Source organism: Aquila chrysaetos, chromosome 5 (genome assembly GCF_900496995.4).
Source record: "Aquila chrysaetos chrysaetos chromosome 5, bAquChr1.4, whole genome shotgun sequence".
Lineage (NCBI taxonomy): Eukaryota > Metazoa > Chordata > Aves > Accipitriformes > Accipitridae > Aquila > Aquila chrysaetos.
The window spans coordinates 13,351,575-13,374,375 of NC_044008.1; the positions used below are offsets into that span (position 1 = coordinate 13,351,575).

The window sequence follows — 22,801 nt, forward strand, 5'->3', positions numbered from 1 at the left end:
CTTACGAAGTCAAAGAAATAAACCTTAGATGAAGAGTTATGTTACCTTGGACAAGACTCTGCTGATGACAAAGATTTACCGATAGCTGTGAAGGTTTGAGGATTTAGCCCAAAGTTCAGACTTGCAAAAAAATCCTCCATTCTCCTTACATAAAGGCAGAAAAAAACCAGAGGTCTGAAAAATATTTAATAAGAGAATGTAAACTTCTGAACACTATATGCTGGAACCATATGTAGATGGTTTCTATGTCCATATTTTCAAAACCAGACACATAATATCAATGAAAATATCCAAATTCTTAAATGGGATCCAGAGAACCCTCTGAAAATTTTACACATTTCAGTATCTAAATTCTGAATCCCTATCCTCATGCGCATACCCTATAAGATGCTTCTTAGCCTCTGGAGAGATGCTTAGACTGCCTGTTTCTCACCATCTCCTGTTTAATTCTCTAACCACTGGTCTACACAACCCAGCCTTGCTCCTGTTTTTCTCCTGCTCCCACGGTGCTTGCACTTTTGGCTGTCAATGGATCAGAAGCAACAGAGCAAGTTCTCACCCAGACCCCTCTGTGGGGCTGGTAGTTAGGGTCCACCAAGGAAAAACTGGAAAGATGAATCTCAGTCTCTGCAGGACACAGAAAGGGCAGAAAGGGTGAAACTCAAATCTACTTTGCACCTCCTCCTCAAGGCACATGTTTTAACAGAAGAGATGAGAGTTGCTGTACTTTGTGACTCCATGCAGTCCAGCCTGCTGATCATGTTAAGTTCTGATGGGAATTTAGGAGGCGTCTCTTCTACTAATTTTTAGTTGTGATGATGCTTGTACAGGAACTGCCTGCTACCTCACTTGCCAAATCAGCACTTCTGCAGAGACATAAACACTTAGACTCAGGTGCCGTGAAAGTATTGAGGAACAACATGGAAACCATCTAGAGAGCTTTTGGCACCAGGCAACTGCTGGAAGATACCCTTTCAGGGGGGGGTTAAACTGAGGCATTTACATTTTGCTAAAGTCTCTTCTCAGAAATGGCCTAAGTCTGTCAGTGCGGAAGTATACTTTGAAGGTCCCTTAGCTCATATCAATTGCATAGATGCACTTTTGAAGAGATGTATTTTAAAGTTTTCTTGAATGTATACCATGACATTCATATGGTTAATTGTCTTTCATTTTGCATTTGTCTATACAGGACTTTGATTACTTCACTGTTGATTTGGAGAAAGGAGCCAAAGGTTTTGGGTTTAGTATTCGAGGAGGAAGGGAGTACAAAATGGATTTGTATGTGTTGAGGTTAGCAGAAGATGGACCAGCAATAAGAAATGGAAGGATGAGGGTAAGTAAAATGCATTGTAACAATTTTTTTCAACATTTACAGATATTTTTGCTGATGGGGTCAAAGAGAAAGCATTTCTTTCATCTCTGATCAGGTTTTGAAGAACCAATGCCATATACCTCTCATAATACAAACTTGTTCTGTAGGAGTTCAAGAAATTAGTTGAAACATATAGTAAGTCTGTGTAGTTTCTTTGCAGAATAAATGTATTACTTCTTGTTGATAATAGCTTTTACTGTGTTGTACATTTTTCTCCTTATGCTTTCACTCATGTCTAAGCAACTTAAAAATCTCTGACAAAAAGTTTCATGTTTCTTTGATAATAATGTCAGCATAATTAACAGTTATGCCTCTAATCACAAGAGCAAAGTGATAGCTATGTGACACTTACTGGATAACTATGAAACCTAAGACCTGGTCTGTGTTACTTTACTAATTTAATAAGTTGCCTTCATAGTGTTTGTTAAGTTTGTTTATTGATATTATTCAATCTTGTTTGCAGGGATCAGGTTTCACTGTTTGTCTGCATAGGTCTTAGTGCATTTGAGTCCTGTACTAGTAGAAATCATAATAACACTGCATCCAGATACTAAATCTAAAAGCATTCACTTAAGAAATTCCATAATAAAAAAAAAACATGTTCTGTGTAGGAAAAATAACCCAATCAAAAAGAGAGGGTTTTAATCTGTCCAGTTGTGCTACAGGACGTATAAACTCATCAAAGGTTGCTGATACCTTGCAGAATAGGGAGTAGGCAAAAAGGAGAAGGAGAAAACATAGATGAAAGAGACTACCAAGATTCAACATTAAAAAAATTGTTTATGTATCTAATTAGTGCAGCCTTGTTGAGCCAATATTTAACGACAAAGATGGGCAATGGAAATTGTGTTCTGTACAGTAGTAATAGCAGATTTTGTCATGGTTGTTACACAGATTCTATTTCACGATCCTAACAATCTCATCAAGTTTGACTTCATACTGAAAGAGCATTGTCATTGGTCTAAATATACAATCAGAGACTTTCAGTATATAACTAAGGAGTTTTAGTATGCTTTGAATCACTCTTAACTTGCCCATTTTGTAGAATTATAGAATTCAGTAAGACACCAGCAATACCATGGAGTGCAAAGCCCTGGCACTGGGAGCTTGCATAAGGGAGCAATGGCATAAGCAATCCCTGTGACGAGGAAGCTGGGGGGCAAGCAGGCAGGCAACTGGTGACTGAGAAATACTGCCACAATATTTTTTGTGTGAAATAAGGGTGAATTCATGCTGCAGCTAGAACTTTAACTTAAGAATATCTTCTCTGGTGTGTGTTTTCATTCTTTCCTTTACTGTAGCACTATCATAGTCAGTTGCCTTTAATGAAAAGTCGTAAGGAAGATGTACATTAGCAGCCATGTGATTAAAGATGGGGGAAAAGCTGTGCTTTTGATAAGCTCTGGAATCACATGTTTGGAAACATATGACTAAGACTACAGAACAACAGAAGAACAATGCCTTTGGAGAGGGTTCCTTTCAAATAATAACCTGTATTAGGCAAAAAACTAACCTATTAAATTCTGTGCATCATTTGAACAAACTAGTACCACAGAATAAAGTTAGACTAACCACTCTGTGAATAGCGTAAATATAAAAAGCGTGTAGCACAAATACACAGCTTTTTTTCAGTTTCATTAGGAAAAGTCCTGTATCTTATAAAGAAAAATGTTAATATATTTTCTAAAACAACTTATTTTAGAGCTTTTTTGTTGATGTGGCCACAACACACAGCCAAGTGTTATTCTGGCCAGATAGTTGTAACTGGTTTTTTTCTCCCCTTTAAAGGTGTCGTTCTTTAGAATCAGTATTACACTCCAGCCTTGTCACCGAGTCTTGTGTTGTATTCTCCTGTTTAACAGCCATTTTAACCTGACAATCACAAATGGGTTAGGAACTTGCAAGACTTTTATCTCCAGTGACCTGTAACTGATGGACAGCAGAAGCTCAAGAAACAGCTTCTTCAAAACAAAAATAGAAAAACAAAACAAAAAATAATAATTGCTGAAAGGAACAGAGTATATAGGAAGATGAGCAAAGGAAGCAGAGTTCTTTGCCCATATCTCCTTTCCTAAGTGTAGATCTGCTGTTAATAATGCAGGTTCATTCCCATTTCTTGGCTGGGACCACCACCCTGCTTGCTGCAGTTCTGTATCTCTCTGTTTCACAGATGCATCTCTATAGCAAAATATGCAAAAATCTGTTCAGTGCTTCTTGCTTCACATACCATCATCTTTCAAGATCGGATTCTCTGATCCTAGGCTTTCAGCACTGGGGGTAGTAAACCATGCTTATGTGGTAGGATCTTATCAGGAGCATTTTCCAGCTAATAGTTCTTCTCATGATCTACTTATCTCCATTATTGTTTTGCTTCCTGTTTCCTCCTCCTTTTGAACAGCCTTCTTTGATTTAACTGAAACCTTACAGAAAAACATGAAGTAGGCAACACAAGGTGCAGGTCATGCTTATAGAAAGAAATAATGCATATAACTCCACCATTATTCCCACTCACCAAGACAAGAAAAGAAAAATTAAACCAGCTAAGCAGTTGAAAAAAGTAGATCATATAATGAAACGTTACCTGTAAAGCATTTAGATATAATAAGTAAATGTATTACACAAATAACATTTTGTTGTCAGTTTAGTTATAGCCAGCAAAAGCCCCGATAAAGGCACATTCATATTGATACAAATCTCCCTACTTTACAGAAATAAATAAAAGAATACAAAGTACATTAAAGGAATAGAGCTACACCTATACTAATGGGTTTATAAATTTGTATAATTGAAGTAATGCAATCTCTAACTGAAGACAGCTCCAGATAGGCAAGTCAAAGTCTGCATGTTGTACTCTCTTAGTGGGCACTGCAAAACCATAGTGATGGGATGAGCCCAACAGCTATATTCCACTTGGACATGTGTTAAAAAATCTGAAAGTCTATCAGCACACATTCAAAAGATTCTGAGGTCTAAATACATGTAAAAGTGTTATGCATTACAGATGCAGAGTATAAATTTAAAGAAGAAAAGCTAAGATTACAGGAAATCATATGTAAATAAAGAAATTGTATGGAACTGTCGCTTGTAAAAGAAAATAGAGTAGACCCATTACTGAGGAAGGTAAGTATGAAAGGAATAAAATATACCAATAATAGGAGCAAAGAGAAATTGAACAAAAAGGCAATGATGAAACAACATGAAGAAAGTGACACCAAGATTGGGTCATCCTTATGACACTTTCAGTTTGATCTTCAGGCTTTTATGAACTCCAGTGAAGCTTGGGAGCAGATGAGAGAACAGACTCATAGAGTAAGCACTAGAAATGACGGTCTTCCACTGGCCCTGCCAGAGCTGTCTGGATATGAAAAGACTGATGGAAAGAGGAAAAAGGTTTGATGACATTTGTTATCACATCACCATTTCCAATCAGAAATCCTGGTCTTCCTTCCCACTGGCAATGGCATACTAGGCACTTACTTTGTGTTTTTGTTCAAAACAAATCCACTGAGGAACACTCCATTTTAGGATTAAGAGATCTAAAATAGTCTTTAATTGCCCTTCATGACTGATGGAGCTTTCTGCTTTGATTTTCTGCGGAATTGTTCTGGGAACCAGAAAGGTTGAAGACTTTTGAGTTGATGTTGTACAGAGTTCATCAGTCTCACCAGCGTACTGCTATTCTCCTCAAGGATCCCTTTCTGCCAGCCTATATAGACACTGTGTCATGTCTTAAGGTTTGACTAATTATTCCCTTAAAAACAGTTTTAAAACTTTCACAGGCTTATTACACTGTTCTTAGTTGTGGCACTTTTACATGCACTGAGACTTTTATTTGGGCTCTTAGACTTTGCTTCTGCAGAAAGCCCAAGCATACATCCTAGTTTAACTTGGATTTATCTGTCACTAGACATGGGAAGGAAATGTCCATCAAAGGACCCAGAAGTCCGCAGGAAGAAGTGTTTCTTCATATGCATCCTCTGCCTGCATGGTTGGTAAACTATTCTCAGCCAGTGTTGGAGACCCACAGCCATAATTGTGTAACTTCATATAAAACCATATGTCAGGTAATATACCACAATTAACTTTGGCAGGACTTTACTGCAATTCATAGATAAGATATACAGAGATTCCTTGCAGAAGACCTCTGCAGGGAGGAACCTCATCACTACACTGGAAGTAAATACAGATCCCTCTTAATTCTGACAGCTGAGCAGAGAGCAAGCTACAATGGTGAATTCTGAAAAGCCTACCACAACAAAGGTTTACAGAACTTGAAACATGTGACTCAAAATACTTCCAATAAACTAAGTGAATTTTCACAAAGAGCAAGATATCTTACAAATTAGGAGTAATGAAGAAAAGTTTCATTGGATCTAAGGAGAAGATTACAAAAGAAAACATGACTATCCAAAAATTTAAATGGTAGATAGACTCACTGAGAGCTCCGAGTTCTAAAAATTTATCTCCACCCTCCTTCTTCAGGATGAGGGAGTACCAGAAATATAAGACTCTGTCCACACCATGGCAAAAAAGGACTGAATAGGACCATGTCTGTGCTCCGTAAGACAAGGATGTATTAAAAGAACCATGAGAAAAGTTTGGAGAATTATTAGTGCCTTTGATATCTTATCCTGAACTGGCAGAGGTCTGAGCACATCAAGACTCCATTTCTCAAGCAATCCTAACATCAGGGTAAAAAATTTGAAACTGGTTCATGATGGCAATATTGAAGAATAAAGCTGCAAGGCCTAGTCTCAGACTAGGGCAAGAATATGGTGCACACACTATCATCAGAGACAGTAGTATTGAGTTGAATCAGTCACCAGAGATGAGGGACGTAACACAGCCAATGTGAAGCACAGTCCCCACAGCCTTTGAAGATTCAAACACTACTGGCAACAATTTTACACGTCTATTTAGATAAGGCTCATGATAACTCATATTTTATTCTTGTCTCACATTGAGGACAATGATTGGCAGAGCTCTGCCTGCAGATCTCTGTCACTTCCTGTCTTAGAGATAGGGAACTGCTGACTGCTCTCACAGGAGTTGTTAAGGATGGTCGTAGTGTTTGCTAGACGTGTGAGATATGATCAACAGATCTCTTATTGCCATGAATTATATCTCCTGCAGCCAGCATGTTTACTGAAACCAGCGTCAAACAAAGAGCCTGTGGCTAAGAGCCGCAAAGGTAGAGTGTCTTGCACAAATGGGTTTAGTGAATGCGAAATTCATGAAGAATGAGGGCGAAATGTGCTTTTTTATACACAATGTGCGTCTGTGTCATTTTGTCACTTTGTGAGTTACATCCTTTTTTTCACATCTTCCACAAAAGTCATACTTCTCATCTCTGACATTTCTAGTTTCATTGTCTTGTCAACTCATTTTTCTCAGTCCACATACCCAGTTAGCCCTACATCTAGCTTCCTCATATCTCCTAATGCTACATTATTTTTCTCATTCTTTTGTAGATTTTTCTTATATATTTGCAGAACAGACATCTGAAATACAGGCACTGCAGAATTTTATATCTTTCATGCTTTGCAGTCCTCCTTTGACTCTTCAATCCTTTTTCCTGTTTGTTGCTTTTCCGGCAGCCTGTGCCCCTCTCTTTGTTTCAGTTGTACACAGTTGGAGATAAAATAGGCACAAGGGACAGGAAGCTCCTACAGTGTCAGTTACGAGCTTCTATGTTGTTGTTGCATAGGAACCTGTGTGGCCTTGCTTGGTCTGTTCTCCCTTGCCGAGTGAGCAGCACAGTGAGACTCACAACAGTAACCAACCTATGCTGTGGACAGGTTCACAGCATCCTGCAAGCTAGCAGAATTTGTGTATTTCGTCCTTTCTTGTGATAACAGAGCTCACTCCAACCTTATTTGTGGTTATTCAGGAAACTTCATCCACCTACACCAACAATTATTCCCAGCAAAATGGGAGAACTCAGTATTCAAGAGCCAAGGGTCAAAAAAGGCAGGCAGACAAGAGGGAGTCTGTCTCGTATTTGGAAGGAAACAGAACTGAAGTTTCAAATCGTGGAAGGCATAAGCATTACATTTGAAACTGCTGTCAAAACCCATGTATGAGCATTCAGCAGCATTCAAAACTGACATTTCCTTCTTTGTAAGTGTCCCAAATACAAGGTCAGGCAACTTCTTCTGGTTTTTACCTTCTGACAACATGACTTGTGCATTCCTGTTTGCAATAAGAGGGACAGAATGCCTATGAAACTCATAACCTGATATTAAAGCCCTCTCTTGAGCTATAGGAGACATAATTTTAAGTCCCCTTTGAAAAGCCTAGAGGCCAGGCTTCTAAACAGTAGAGTGTCATGTGATAGTTGGCTATTGCTAACTATGTCTCCCAGAAGAAATTAATTAGGTTCAAGACTAACTGTTCAGGCTTCTCAGAGGACTAGACAGTATGTAGGCAGCTATCTATCTGGGCTCTCTAAATGCTGTATAACAGTGGAGTTTAACAAGGGAATATAAACCTATGTCCCAGGGAAGGACACTCCCGAACGTGTCAAGTCAGGCACCCAGAAATCACTTGAGCTATTCTGGGTTCAGTGGATAGATAGGCAGAGCAAAGTTTAGAGCAGCTGTAGTTAATTATGTGCCTACAGTGGTTGGAAAGACTTTTATACCACACAAAGCAGAAGTCTTTCTCTTTTGCGTCCATCATGGGTTTTTTTCTTTTCAGCTTTCTGGATTGCTTGTTGTTGCACACATTTAGCTTGGTGTTCGTCTAGTCACTTTATCACCCTATCTGTTTTTAGCAGACCTTGATTTCTAGGTTTTTAAAAGATCAAAGTTATCTGTTTCCACCAATTAAGGAATCATTCCCTGTCTGAGGCTTAAATATAATATGGCTTCCACAGACACTTCTTTTAAGTCCATATCATCATGTATAAAGTATCATCATTCTTTTTAAAATGTATTTTTAGTAGCTGTTGTCTTGTATCTCAAAGACAAAATGCAAGCAGAAATGGCTGGCCTGCCACATATGCTGGTTTGTGAGATTCCCATTCCACGGCCAAATTTTGTACCAGAAATCACATGCAGTTCCTGTAGCTTCACACACAGGTACCTTCTCCAAATCTTTGTGATTCCGCTCTCCATGTGTTACTGCTATACTTCTTCAGTCCCTCCAGAACAGAGTCTTTGCAGGGTTATCTCAGCTTTTTGTAGTCCTATTGCCAAAGGAAAGGGGTAAATATGAAAAAACACTGATCGTCAACAGGACTGATTGTTTCCTGTCAGAGACCATCCAATAAAAGCTCAAAAGGAAGAATGAACAATTTCTTACTCTACAGTAAATGGAAATATTTAAGAGCATGTTGCCATGCAGAACCCACAGTTTGCACTAGCTCCTCACTGGTATAGAGCCTCTCCTAGATTTCTTGTTAATGCAGAATGGAGCGTCTGTTTGGGATGCTCCATCGTTGATTAGCCCCACATTAAAGGGTTATTTCCTACAGTCTGCAGCGGAATACACCTGAGGTTGCAGTCAGTAAGTACAGTAAGCACAGTAAGCAAGAAGTAGCTCAGCTGAGCTTGACAGTAGTTAGAGCAAAAAGTATTAAAAATAGCAGGCAAGCAGTTGTCACACAGTAGAGATAGTACATGACAGATACTGACATTTCTTTATCCAATCAAGAAAGCTGCAGCAAGGAAATGGGAAGAAGGCAAGAATGGCTTGATCAGTCATGACCTTTGTACAAACATTGAGGGCAATCATTGTATCCAAAAATAAACTAAGGATTGACCAGTGTAATCCTTAATTTTTGCCATAGCAAACTTTGGACTCCTGTTTTGGATCAAAAGAAAGCTGAAGACTGACATATACTGCTGAGTGACTCATGCGAATCTCCAGGTCTTAGAAGGCAGTGAAGTCCTATGTTCAGAATATTGGAGAAAAGTGGATATTGCTGTCAGAAAGCCTCTTGCAAGTTTACTCTAGTCACTGCAAACATAAAGGTGGAAGGAGCGGTGGTAGGTCCTAAAAGCCAAAAAGGTCTTCTCCAGGTGGTGTGCTGGGAGCAGTAGGGAGTCAGCTGCTGAGCACTTGACATGAGTGAGGGCTTGAGAAGGCTGTCAGAAACCCCACTGAAAAGTCACTAATATTTAGATATAAAATATTGACATTATGCCCACACATAAGAGACAGAAGTGTACTCCAGGAGCATACAGTGTTCCACCAGCCTCTGTTTGACTAAGGTCTTGTGCACACATTTGAAAGACAAATGCCTACAGAGTGATTCATGTCAGTTAAGTGGCCAATCTTTTCTACATAAGTAGCACTTACTCTTAAAACCTGCAGGATACCTGGCTTACTTTATGCGATAATATAAATCTTACCTTCATAGTAAGCGTTCAGTGAACGTCAACACTGTCATTACAACGGAACACAAAGATATTCTTAGTCCCATCCATTTATTCTCTGATTTGTGATCCATCTGAACAGCACAGGAAGATGTTAGCCATGCTTTCCCACCGAATTGCATGTCCCTTTGGGGTAATCTCATTCACACGCCAATTCCCTACTACATACATCACCATCCAACCTCACTCGTAGTGAGTCTGGGTTTGATTGATCTGAACTCTGGGAATTCAACTGGGATACTTGAGCATATGAGCTGTATGCCAGCCTGTGGCAAGAGGAGCTCAATGCCAGGTTAGTGTAATTGGCAGAATTCAAGGAAGAATATATTGACATGCAGACATAACGCTGATCAACATTCTTGTGCCTGCACAACAAAGAAATGCAAACTGAGGTCCTCAGGGATCCTGAATATATTTTGACAGTATAAAAGCTTAATAAATCAAGAGTGTATTAAGTGTAGGTGAACTATTATTCAGCATTTCTCCAAAAAGCTGTGTGGTTTTTTTAGAATTTGTTTGCAGAAAGGTAAGGAGAAAAGATATTCCTCTCACACATGTAGTTAACATCATTCTTGCAAAAATGTACTCAAATTGACACATTCAAAGCATCCTTGTAACTCTATGCCTAATAGCACAATCCTTCAAGCCAGCTGTGAAAAAGAATGAGTTAATAATCTTGCTAAAAATGGTTCAGTATGAAATTTTCAGACTAAAATACTTAGTTGGCAGGCAGCACTATATTTAAATCTGTATTTTATGAAGGATTTATAAGATTTTCAGGTCTAAAAAATTAATTAGCCCTAACTTAAAAAAATTAAGAATCAAGAGTATTAGAAAAAAATTAATACACCAAATGATGCTGCTCTGATAATTGAAACACTTTGTCCAGCAACTGGAATGACACAGGTAGCCTCTCTTCTGTTTTCCCAAACCACAACAAGTAGAAATTGGGAGAAATCACCTATGAAGGTGAAAGGATACAGATATTAGACCCATTCCTATGGCCAACCCAGCCCAGTATCCTCAATCCAACAAGGACAAGTAGAGGATGCTTAGGAAAGGAATATAGGACAAGTACAAAATGATTCTTCACTGGGTATAACAACATCCAAGCCCCTGGCAATCAGCAGTTTACAGATTTTTTTTATGCTAGAATTTTCATATTTAGTATCTAGGACTATTTTTTAACCATTTAATTGAATTTGCTCATGCTTTTGACATTTCCTGATATAGTATGTCAATGGATTCCAAAGCTAAATGCTTGCATTGTTTGAAAAAAGCTCCTTTATTTTGTTTGTAACTACAACATAATAAACTTATGATTGCTTCCTCTTTCTCCATATTGTTCCTCATTCTGTTGGCCTACATCATATCCACCTTTTTCCCACTGAAGCTTACCAGTCTATTTCATCTTGCCTCATCAGGGAGCTGTTCTTTACCCTTGATGAGCCTCACTAGCCTCCTCTGAACCATTTCTCATCTATCACATTCATCTGGAGGTGGAAGCTCCAGGACAATCTGCAGTTTTCAAGATACTGGTGCTCCTAAGTGACATAATGATGGCTTCTTTTTTATTCTCTATTCTTTCCCTAGCAGTTAATATTCTGTTTGCTTTTTTGACTGGGCTGACATTTTCAGCAAGCTAACCACAAGGACGATGAGATCTGTCTCTTCAGGGGTAATGGTTAATTTAGAGTGATTGTGTATGTAATTTTCCACATGTACTGTACTTAGCGCTTAGCACTTAACACCACTGAGTTCCACCTGCTGCTTTAACACACAGTATTGTGCTATCTTTTTACAGCTTTTAACTTTAAGTTTAGATTTGACCGTTCTGCATGGTATCATGTTGCCTGCAAATCTTATCACCCCAATCTTCAACCTCTTCACCATGTCATTTACAAATATGCTGAACAGAATAATCACTATGGTAAGGTCTTTTGATTGTGAAAATTGACCACTTATTTAAGGCATTTTTTTCCTAGAATTTAATCTCTTACCTAGAAGGCTCTGTTCTTTCTCATCCCGCAGCAAAGCCTTTACTGAAGGCTTTACTATTAAAAGCTTTCTGAAAATGTCAGTATACTAACCAGATCACATTTATCTATATAGTCATTGAGAGCTCCAGTGACCTGCAATAGATCTGTGAGGAATGGCTTCCCTCTACAATAGCCACACTGACCCTTCCCCACTATATCATCATTATCCGTGTGCCAAGTAATCCTCACCATCCTTATTGCTTTTTTCCATCTGCTCAATTGAACATGAGACTCGCTTGGTTACTTTCCAGGACCGTTCTTAAAGACTGGTGTCACACTTGCCACTTCCCATTCCTCTGCTCTTCAGCAATGTACTGATTTAGGCAGTAGATTACATCCTGGAGCTAGTAGTTTAGCAGCTTCTTATCCATATTCCTTTAGAGTTGAGGATGGAAGCCATCTACTTCTGGTGGTTTCTTACTATCCATTTCATCAGTTTGTTATAAAATCTTTGCCACTGACCCTACCATCAGAGTCAGTTCCTCAAACTCACCCCCATGGTGAGCAGCCCCTCTGCAGGAGTTTTGCTGCCCTCCTCTTTAGTGAACGTTGATGCAAAGAATTCATCTATTTTCTGCAGTCTTTTCTACCTGGTGCCCAAACTACCTTTTGAGATCTTGGTTCTCTGACATGTTCCACACCTCTGGTATGTTTGAAAGTATGTTCTTAGCTCGTCTATTTTAGCATTTTTCCTCCTCAGAATGTTTCTGTGGTTTTATGTTTAACTTGTCAGAGTTTATGTTCTTTTCTGTTTTGCTCTTTGGATGCAACTTTGGATGAAGCAGTCTAGATGCCGAGGCTTCTATGTAGGATCTATAAAATTGGTTTGCCAAATCTTGAATTTGCTTTGCTTTTGCCTAATGGGAACTGCCTGAGACCATCAAGAAGATATGAGAAAATTTTCTTCTTCCTTTTTAACAGTGTCTACTAGTTCCCATCCATGACTGTAGTGTTGGAAGTACATGCTATTAATATTACATTACGCTACACTGAGTCATCCTAGTTCTATTTTTAAAAAAGTAATGGTATATCAATTAACTCCAGTAGGATAATGAATTTTCCTTTTATCTTTGACACATTTAATTCACATATACATGGATTATTTTGCAGCAATGCTGCAGAAGGCATCAAGTATACTGTAGTACCAGAAGCCCACTTTGCTGTCTTGTTAGCCACCCACCACTGCAAACTCCATTTCCAGAGACAAACATGCACTCCCCATTTCCCGCAGACACTCGGTCATGCACATTTTCCACTTTCCAAGCTCTCTTTCTGTAATAGCACTTCTAATGTTTCTCCCCCTCTCAGGAAAAGGTGAAAAGCGAAAAGAAGAAAAAGCTAGAGCACCTGCTGAGGAGTAGTGTGAAAGCCATTTCTTGCTCTGCACCAGCTCTGTCCATGGCCCATGGCCCCCCTCTTCCCCGCAGCGTGCCCTCCCCCCTCGGGCGGGAGGCAAGAGCGGCTCTCTGCGGGGACAAAGGGCCCGGCATTTCCAGGGGTAAGAAGCCACAGCTGGTTAGCCACAGAAAAAAAGAGCTTGTGACTCCAAACCTTCAGGGGTGGTTGCTTCAAAAGTGGCGTGGGACACATTGGTGTGATTCCTCCAAAGAGAAATGCCATGTCTCTTACCGAGACACCCAAGCTCACATACCTAAAATGCACTGGAGGGAGTCCAGGACTAGAAATACCCCATAGCTTTGCTCAGGCTACACCTTCCACCTGGGATTTCCAGGCAGTATTAAAAATCCTCTGCTGTGAGGAAATTTGCACAGCAGATATCCAGCCTGTGCCTAATGCCAGGCAACGATATTAGGGCTTGACAGTACTTGGAAATTCACCAAAATAAATATTCTGGAGCTGCTATTTGGTCTCCAAGTACAATCTCTCAGCCTCTTGGATTCATTAACAATAACAACAGCAACAAATAATATGCAAAAAATGTTTCAGTTATAAAAATAGAATGCCCATATAAAAGGAATTAAGTGTAATTAGTCTCTTTCCTGAGGTTTAATTATAAAATGCATTAATAAAATGACAGATAGCAATGCCCTCTGCACAAATCATTTGAGGCAGCTTTTATCATTAGATTTCCTCATTTGACATAGAATGAAAATGTGCATTACAATTAATTTCATTTTGTGCAACCGGGAACTATACAACTGCTTAGAGACCGTTCCTTATGCACTGACAGAGGCAAACATGCACAAGGCTATCATCAGTAGTTTAAAAGTACATTTGAGTAAGGAAAAACCTTTTTACTACATTAAAGCTGTATGTATTTCCTTCTGATTCAGCCTGCTTCTGAAAATCTGTTTGTATGTATGCTTGGCTTTTTTTAACAAAACAGGTAATAATTACTATAAAATACAGCCAGAACAAAGACTCCACGGATAAACTCACAAGTACTAGAGGCACTTTATTCTAATGATTTGGAGAAGCTTTACAATTTTCTTTCTAATTAACCTATCAATAGTGATGTCACTTAAACATTCCTTAGGAATATTATCTTCTCATTATTGCCAGAAAACATGCTGCCCAATTTTATAGCTCAGTTGTTCTTACGCATGGATGGAGCGTCTGAATTAACTTGAACTGAAACAGATTTTTTTAAGAGACATTTCCCATACACACAAACTACTTTCATAATTACATTTAAATCATTAATATTCAAATTTAAAAACATTAAGGGGGGAAAGCATTCAGTGTTTACTTTGTGCCTGCACATTGTAAGAATATAATAGAGGAGCATTCTCTTTTATGAAATGCCATTGGGTCAGGAGGAGAACCAGTGGGTTTGGGTAGGCATTTATCCCAAAGAGCATGGAAATTCAGCCAGGGCCACGTTCTGTAGGAAGAAAGAAACACAATGCAAAATCAACGTGTGTAAAATTGGCAGATTCATAGCTGCAAAGAGCGCGTTTCTTCAGAATAAATACAGCTCAGGCAGCAGCCATGCAAGCTTCCCAGGCTGGCTTGCCAACGCGCTTCAACCTTAAGCTGGTGGGAATGTCTGGAGGGTGCGGAGGTCGATCACTCCGGCTTTGGAGTCTGTGCTGAAGACTGCCAGGAAGGTTACAAATCAGAGCTGATGCCAGTTCGGGGGGTGTCCCGCGATGCAGGGCCTGCCTGTTGGGAGCGGGAAGGGGTCCATCCGTTCATTTCGCATGACTGGCCACCAAACAGCTGCCAGCCTTGCATTCATTGCAGCTCCGTGCACACATCCCCTGTAACAACACCTTCAAATTAAAGTTTATTCCAAAGAGCCGAAGGCAGCCTGTGGCTTTGTGAGATTAAAATATTGGATTTCAAGGGCTGTGCTCTCAAACATTTTCTCTGCTATTTGTGCATTTAGAAATTGGTGATTAGGATGCATGCGTCCTCTCAGGCTGTCAAGCAAAAACTGTACCTGATTGGCATGGGAGCTGAAGGTATTATTTTAGGGATGGCTAACTCTCCAGATTTGGGCAATCGTTTTTTCTGTTAATTTCTTGACAAAAATTAAATCCATAAAGTGTAAAATGACAGAGGACCTAAATGCCATGCAAAATGATGATGTTGCTACACTGAAGTTTATCTTTTAAAATATTCTGGTGTTTCATCTGAAAAGCTTTATATCTCCACAGAAGGCAGCTTGCTGAAATGCCTCTTAAAAATAATGGTCTGATATTCAAATGTGCCACTTTCCAAGAAAGGAGCTAATGCCACAGGGTCACACCCAATAAAAGATTTAGACACTCAAACCTTGATGCTGCAACACCCGTTAGGTGGCTGGTGTCCCACTAGATGCAGAGGGAAGATTACATGTGTCAGAATGATATCCAAGCAGTCTGCAAGGAAGGTAGAAAAGGTAAGAAAGAGAAATATATTAACAGAAATATGCAGAACAGGAAAAAAGAGGTCCATTGCTTGCTGAGAATGTGGAGAAGGCTGAAATATTCAGTTTTTTCTTTGTATCAGTCTTCATTGAGATGTTCGGAAGGACCATAAACTTACATCAACTTCAACAAAGAGAAATGAGTATAAATCAGAATAAAGAGAAAACTGCTTAAAGCATACTTAGATTCAAGTCAGCTGAACATGCTGATGTTTGTATATGCTCAATGACTAAGAGAAAGTAATTTCTAGACTATTAGTAATTATGTCCAAGAATTCATGGAGGACAAGAAAGTTAGTAGCAGACTAGAGAAAGGAAAATGTGTTCCCTATTTTTAAAGTTAAATAATAGAGAAAAGGTCCTTTAACTTTCATTCTCAGAAATAATCTGTGACAAGTTATCAAAAAGTCCACCAACATGTAAATTGTGGAAAGCAAATCTTGTCACACCAGTCTAATTTTCATTTCTTATTTCTGATTTTCATTTTTATTTCTTTGTGGAAAAAGGGGAAGGACAATGTACGAGGCATCTTCTTTTCACCTTTCAACACCACCTTGTATGGAATTCACAGAAAAGGGATGGGGAAATAGACTCTAGGTGGAATCACTGTAATGTGGTTACTGAAAATAATCCCTCTCAAAGGCTGCTCTGAATGGTTTGCACCTGAATATTAATTACATGTGTGAAATTACAAGTGTGGTTCTGAGGGTTCTAGGAGTAAACCAGCTCGACTCGATAATTTCATTAGTAATTGGAGACCTATTGGTAAATAATAAAATAAAAGTTGCTGATGCCAAGATGTCACTATTCACAGAGGATTTAAAAGGACTTTGAGGAACTGACTTGGATTTCAAAATGAAAATTTCATAGTAAAGCAGTCAATCTGATAAAATTCACTGAGGTGCACTGTGCTTAGTTTAGGGCAGGGAAATCAGATGCACAATGTAAAATGGGGGATAACTGTCTAGACAATACTGCTGGGGATAATCTCAGAATCCAAGCTAACTGTGAGTCACAAATCTGCTGTGTTACAAAAAGGCAAAGGTCTCATTCTGGGAACATTATATACCCCCCACCTTAGTAATATCTTCACTTGGGAGACCGTGGACAGACTCGGAAGGATCCAGAAGAGAAGTATAGAGAAATGCCACGTGTGGTATGAAACTGCAGGAATCAACTTTTGATGCTGAAGAGAGAGTAATGAGGATCATATAACAGGCACTGGGTTCTTTTTGGACCTGTTTCTATGCTTACCATTACCTCTGGCCTCACCTTGGTGCATCTTCAATATGTGGGTATATCTAAGCTCTTCTTAAAGCTTCTGCATTTAAAAAAGACAGAAATAGCCCCACAATATCTAAAAATCTATTCCACAACAGAAAAGACGATAGAGCAAGCACATTTGAATGCCTGGACAGAGAGAAAGCATACAGCATGGTTTCCTCCCATATCAGACATAAGAGAATCTACATTGGCGAGGGGAAGGAAAGGGAGGTTATAAATGTTAACTGCAGAAAAAGTAAGAATAGGAATTTTTACCTTATTAGACACATGGGGAACCACACCTCAGTCAAAGTTTTCTCTTTCGTATGAATTCCCCAGATATGAGTGTAAAGTCTAATTGAAGCTTTTCTCAGGGTAAGAGTGTTGGCAACATTTCTCTTTCTTGTTGTTTTTCTTATCTAATCAGAGCTGGGCTTGTGCTGCAAAGGCAGTATAACTCAGTTATACATCAGTCAGCCACAAGACACAAATGCATGGAACACAATTAACCTGCTGCTCCTGCAACTATTCATTTTACCTTTGGTCTCACGCTTTCTGATGTAAATTTCAGAGCACCTAATTTTTGCAAACTTGTTTTTCTTTCCTCCTTTGGTCACATAACCAAGATTCTGGCCTTTTTAAGTTTTCCCAGGTTATTTGCACATAAGATTTTATAATAAAAGGAACTATCAGATCAGCTACATGCTGCCTACAGAAAAAAAAATATTTTAATCCACTGAAATACAGAAAAGGTTACATTAATACAAGATAGTTCCTGCATATTGACCAATGAGAACAGAAGAAAGGCAAACAGCAAGGGAAAAATGTGACATTAACTTAACCTTTTTACATATTAAACTGTATTAAAGTCTCTTTCTGTCTTTCTGCCTCAGAGTGCAGAGGATTTTATTTGAAGGACTGTACGTGCTCTGCACAGCTTTCATCAGTACTCATTTTAAAGGCTATTTATCAAGGAGTGTTAAAAACACCTCCTTCATTTGATCTAATCTGGCACCACTTCTCTCAAAACATGCTAACAAGATAATTTTAAATACCTTCTGCAAAACATGGTCTATCCAGGCAACATGACACAAAAAAGAGCTGTCTTTAAGCCTTTGGAAAATCTGAGTTTACTTTTACAGGATTCCTACAAGGGTTTAATTGTTTCATGACATTTAGAAACAGGTTTTCCCAAACTGATTGAATTTTGTCTGTATTTGGCCTGACTAGTATCCTTGTGGGGATGCTACAAGTCCATCTTCTGTCTGCATTACAGAAGTGGTAAGAGAGATTTTCCATTTTTGCTCTGAGCGTGTGCAGCAACTACATCCTACCAACCGCTTCAAAAGTGAGGGTGATGCAAACAGTCCTGCATGGCCAAACCCGGGGGAGATATCTCAGTGATCCAGAGGGCACCTGTGCTCTCTGTCACTGTGGCCTGGAGGTCATCAGAAATGTCTAAAAATGCATACGGCATGGTACAACCAAATGCGTTCTTCCTAACAGAGAAAATCCGCTAAGGAAGAAATTTGCACTGCAAAAATAAGGCCTTTTTGCAGAAAATAATCCTGATTTTTTCCCCCCACTTCTCAGTCTGTCTGCAGCATTTACAAAGTGTGATAGTAATGCTGAGAAGTATTATTTGGATTAATGGCTTTTTAGTTAAGTAAAGTCCTAGAATAGATTGCATACAGGATCCTGGGAGAGTTCTTAAAATAGGCTGGAACTCCTATTGACAAAGTATGAATTCCTATTGAGAAACACTGCCATAGTGCTTTCGGTAGCATTCTTTCTATCTATGAACAAAAGTAGGGACTAGATAACTTCTTGACATCCCTTCCACTTTTCTTTGATGCTAGGAGTCTTGTTGACATTTCATATTATGCACATTTATTTGGTAAATACTGTATTTCAAACTCAGGAAGTAAGGAAAGCCTCTGAAGGATTACACTTTTAGTTGACAGAAATACAATAGTAGCAAAGAAACCATACAGAACAGAAAACATTTCAATGTCCAAGGCCAGCGAAGAGCTGGTTTTGTCACAACGGGCTTGTAAGAGGAAAAGGAAGTGCCCATCATCGTGACATCTGTATAGCCTCCTTAAAACCCTCTCTAGGATGTATAGGCATTGTTATTTTAGTGTAGTGGATACACACGGTGAGGCAGCCACAGATGCAGACTGAGGCAGGCATGCTCCTGCCAAGTGGATGTGCTCCTCTGGCACTGATAAACGGTTTGCTGAACCCCCTCAGCTGAGACCCTCACGCACCCCTCTTGGCTGCCCATCACCTGGACCCGCACCTCTCCCAGCACCAGGAGATGAGCCCTCCTTCTGGGCTTCACCCCGGTCACCCGCCGGTGGGCTGGGAGGCTGCTGCAACGCAGCTGCAAAACGTGACCTCCAAAGGCTGTGCTGCTGCTAATACAGGGCTCACACCTCACCTCGCCGTGTTGCTCATTTAACTCTCTCACCAAATAAGTGGGCAGCTGTGGTATCGCAGCACCAAACAAGCTGTACAGCTGCTGCTTCCTACGTGTGCTGTCTGCCGTGCTGACCAGGACCAGCAGAAAGCAACCGCTCCCCTATTCATGGAGAAGGTTTCCAGCATCGAAAGCCATGGAGGTGCTCATGGAGAGAAGAGTAAAACCAAAACATCCCGGAGGGAGGCAAAGCTGGGAGGGATACTGGGATGGATGGGAGACACAGACATCGGTGCCCCATTTTACAGCTGTAGAAATAGAGGCAGAAAAGTAATAATGAAGCTAACTTTGACGGGAAAGTCAGCCAGAAGATGAGTGGCAGAAATCCGTAATCAGAGCCCCAGACTTGGCCGCTCTAACTAGACGGCTCAGCCAGGGGCTGTGCTTACTCTGAGCAAAAACCTTCTGTGGATAAATAGTTCAAAGCATGCTCTTGTAAGAACTCCAGCAAATCTGCGTGTCCTGTGCCATAGCACTAACCTTTGTTTAATAGCTTGCTTCATAAAAACTTCTAATTTGATGTGAAACTTTACTACTAAGATTTAGATAGTCAAATGATGGATCTTTGTATTTGTGCTTTGAACCTCTCTTTTCTCTATGAAAGCAGCAAGTTAGATGCACCAAAGTTCTCCTCGGGCCCACACAACACTGCAAGTTAAGGTGTAGCACAGATAATGTTTCCAGTGATTCCAACATATCAAGCAATTCAAAAAAACCTCTTACGTGTAGAAAACGTGAGGCAAGTTACAAATGCATTACACTGATTTTGGCAGAAGATGAGCAGCATTTGATATACCACATTCAGAATCCACTTTGGAGGTTATTTAATCTGCCAGTAATATCCCTTAGACAGACAGGAACAAATTTACCTTGATGTGTCTGTCTGTCATTCAAGTAACCTGTGATCCATTGAATATGTCTCTTTCTGAAATGCTCATTTTACTGCAATTCTGTCTGACTCAATATTCTTCTTACCTGACAGGTAGGAGATCAAATAATTGAAATCAATGGAGAAAGCACAAGGGACATGACACATGCCAGAGCAATAGAGCTAATCAAGAGTGGTGGCAGGAGAGTGAGACTGTTGTTGAAACGTGGAACAGGCCAGGTCCCGGAATATGGTGGGTTTTCATCTTTACATTTTTCTACGTGCATGAACCTATATAAATTAATTAAATTGCTTTTGAGTTAAGTAGCAAATGCAGATATTGATATATTGTAATGTCCTGGGGCACATTAAGTATGGGCTTAAGTGCTTACCTAAGTAGAGGTGGACTCACTCACATGTTTAAGTGTTTCCTCGGCTCAAGACCATATACGTGTGTACATCACTGTCATCTGCTGCCCTCCCGACACAGGCAATGGCTTATAAGATGTGCATTGGAGGAAGCACTTTGAACTCTTTAGGGGACATCTCTGAGTGTGCTGGGAGTTGCTGATTTGTTCATAAACTGTCCTTTTCTTCCTCTATTGGTACTTCTCTGCACATTTTGAATCACAACAGATGATCTTGTTGCCATGCAATTCAGTGGCTCAGGTTTAAACTCAAAGCATTAACAAGAATGTACTTGTTTCTTTGACAACCTCACCCATTATATTACCTCTGACAATATACACAGATGATCAAGTAGAAGCCAACTCTGAATAAAAAAGGAGACTGCTCATTGTGGTGAGAAAGCAGGATCCATTCTTCTCGGTTTTTTTGTTTCAGAGGGACTTCTGGGACTTTTTTTGAGTATTTCAAAAAGTGTGAGTCATTTAGACAATATAGAAACCTTATTTCACTACTGAAATGACAAGAAGTAAAAATAAATTATCCAAAGGTAATTTCAAAGACAAAAAGCTCTTTTTAAAAATTGAAATCAGGGCTTACTCTAAAGTATGGTGTGACAATGTCATATATTTACATAAGTTCTATGATGTGCACAGCTGGGCCTGAAATCTCACAGGAAAAGGGTTTTTTTAATGAAAATTCCTTGACTTCTTTACACTAGGAGGTCCAAAACTCGATAAAACTTTTTTAATGTTACTTTTGATGTTCCAGCATAATTTCCTATTAGAATCAGAAATTGCAGTAGCATATGAAAATTCAAAGTAATACTTAGGCTTAACTGTAGGTTCAGGTCAGTCTTTGTTACCAACAAAAATTCATTACCTCTGTTGGAGACATTAAAGTCAGCTCCACTGAAAGTCAGTGCTTTGCCGTCTGTCGGTATGCATGGTAATTGCACCATTTTCTTCTCTAAACTAGAGCCAATTCTGTGGCTGAGGCAGTACTCAGGATAGTGTATGTTGCATTTTTTTCCAGCTATCAAGAGCTTCTGAATAAGGGCAGCAAGGATGGGCCATAGCCCACTCATCTGGTGATAAAGTTACTGAGTTATACTTTTGGTGAGTAGGAACAAAGCCAAAATGGCTTTCAGGGATTATGATAAATCGGTACTGAGATCTTAAATATCAGTTTTAACCACTGTAGAATCCTTTCAGAGAGACCTCCAACAGATATTCAGATCACCTCCAAAACTCTTTTGTGGGGAGAAGTGCATCAATTTTAATGAAAGAACAAACAAACATCCAGAACTGATACAGTGGTAGTAATCCTTCTCAAATAGCAGAACCATATACCAGAAGTTCTCTGGTTCCTCAGAAAACAATTTAATCTAAGGGAGGTCACAGGAGGCTGCTATGAGCAAAAAATCAATTACAGTTCAGACCCATTCTAAATCTGACTTTCTTAAGATCCCTGTTCTGGATGGCACTTAAACCTAGGTTTATGGGAAATCCAAAATAAATTTCTGCATTTATATAATCTTATAGATCTGTACCTTATTCCAGAATCATAAGAAAATGTAAATAGATGTAAAAAAAGTTCAGGGTAAATAGCATTGTTTGGGGAAAACAAATTTCCCAAAAGGTGTAAATGTGTGCGAGCCTTCCCTTTCCCAGAAGAACATCAGTAGAAAATGCAGATAAACCACCACAAATCCGGGCACAGTTTGTAGTGCTAACAGAAAGAAATAAGACAACTTCACAGGACTGTTTAAAGCCATGCTCGCTATTCGGAAGGGCATTTGCAATGCTTAGCATTAGCTGTGTAAAAATGCAGATTAGTGCGAAATAGAAGTCGCTACGAAGAAGCGCTGTTTAATTGGATCATTTTCCTAGCTGCATTCCCAGCTTACAGCTCCATACGGGAGGAGAACTAACTAGCTGTGCTTGAAAGCCGTGTTGTCCTACTGCACTAAAAAAGCAGTAAAAGTGTTCAGGAGTTATTTTGTAATGTACATACAACCTACAGAAAGCATCACAGCAAAGGATAACATCCACATGTCTGCAGTTCTTAATATGTGTGTTACTCAGGCAGAGAACCATTAGTGCTGTATGCAGTCT

The 22,801-nt window shown here is 39.5% G+C and overlaps 1 protein-coding gene across 17 annotated transcripts in view; it reads left to right on the plus strand.

Annotated features, from left to right (window-relative positions):
• MAGI2 (membrane associated guanylate kinase, WW and PDZ domain containing 2) overlaps positions 1–22,801 on the plus strand; it is a 765,356-nt gene that overhangs the window by 721,103 nt on the left and 21,452 nt on the right. For all 17 annotated transcript variants that reach the window (XM_030013670.1, XM_030013669.1, XM_030013660.2 and 14 more), the window contains 2 exons: positions 1,190–1,333; positions 20,394–20,532. In XM_030013670.1, the coding sequence (XP_029869530.1) occupies positions 1,190–1,333; positions 20,394–20,532 (283 nt within the window). The remainder of the gene's footprint in view (positions 1–1,189; positions 1,334–20,393; positions 20,533–22,801) is intronic.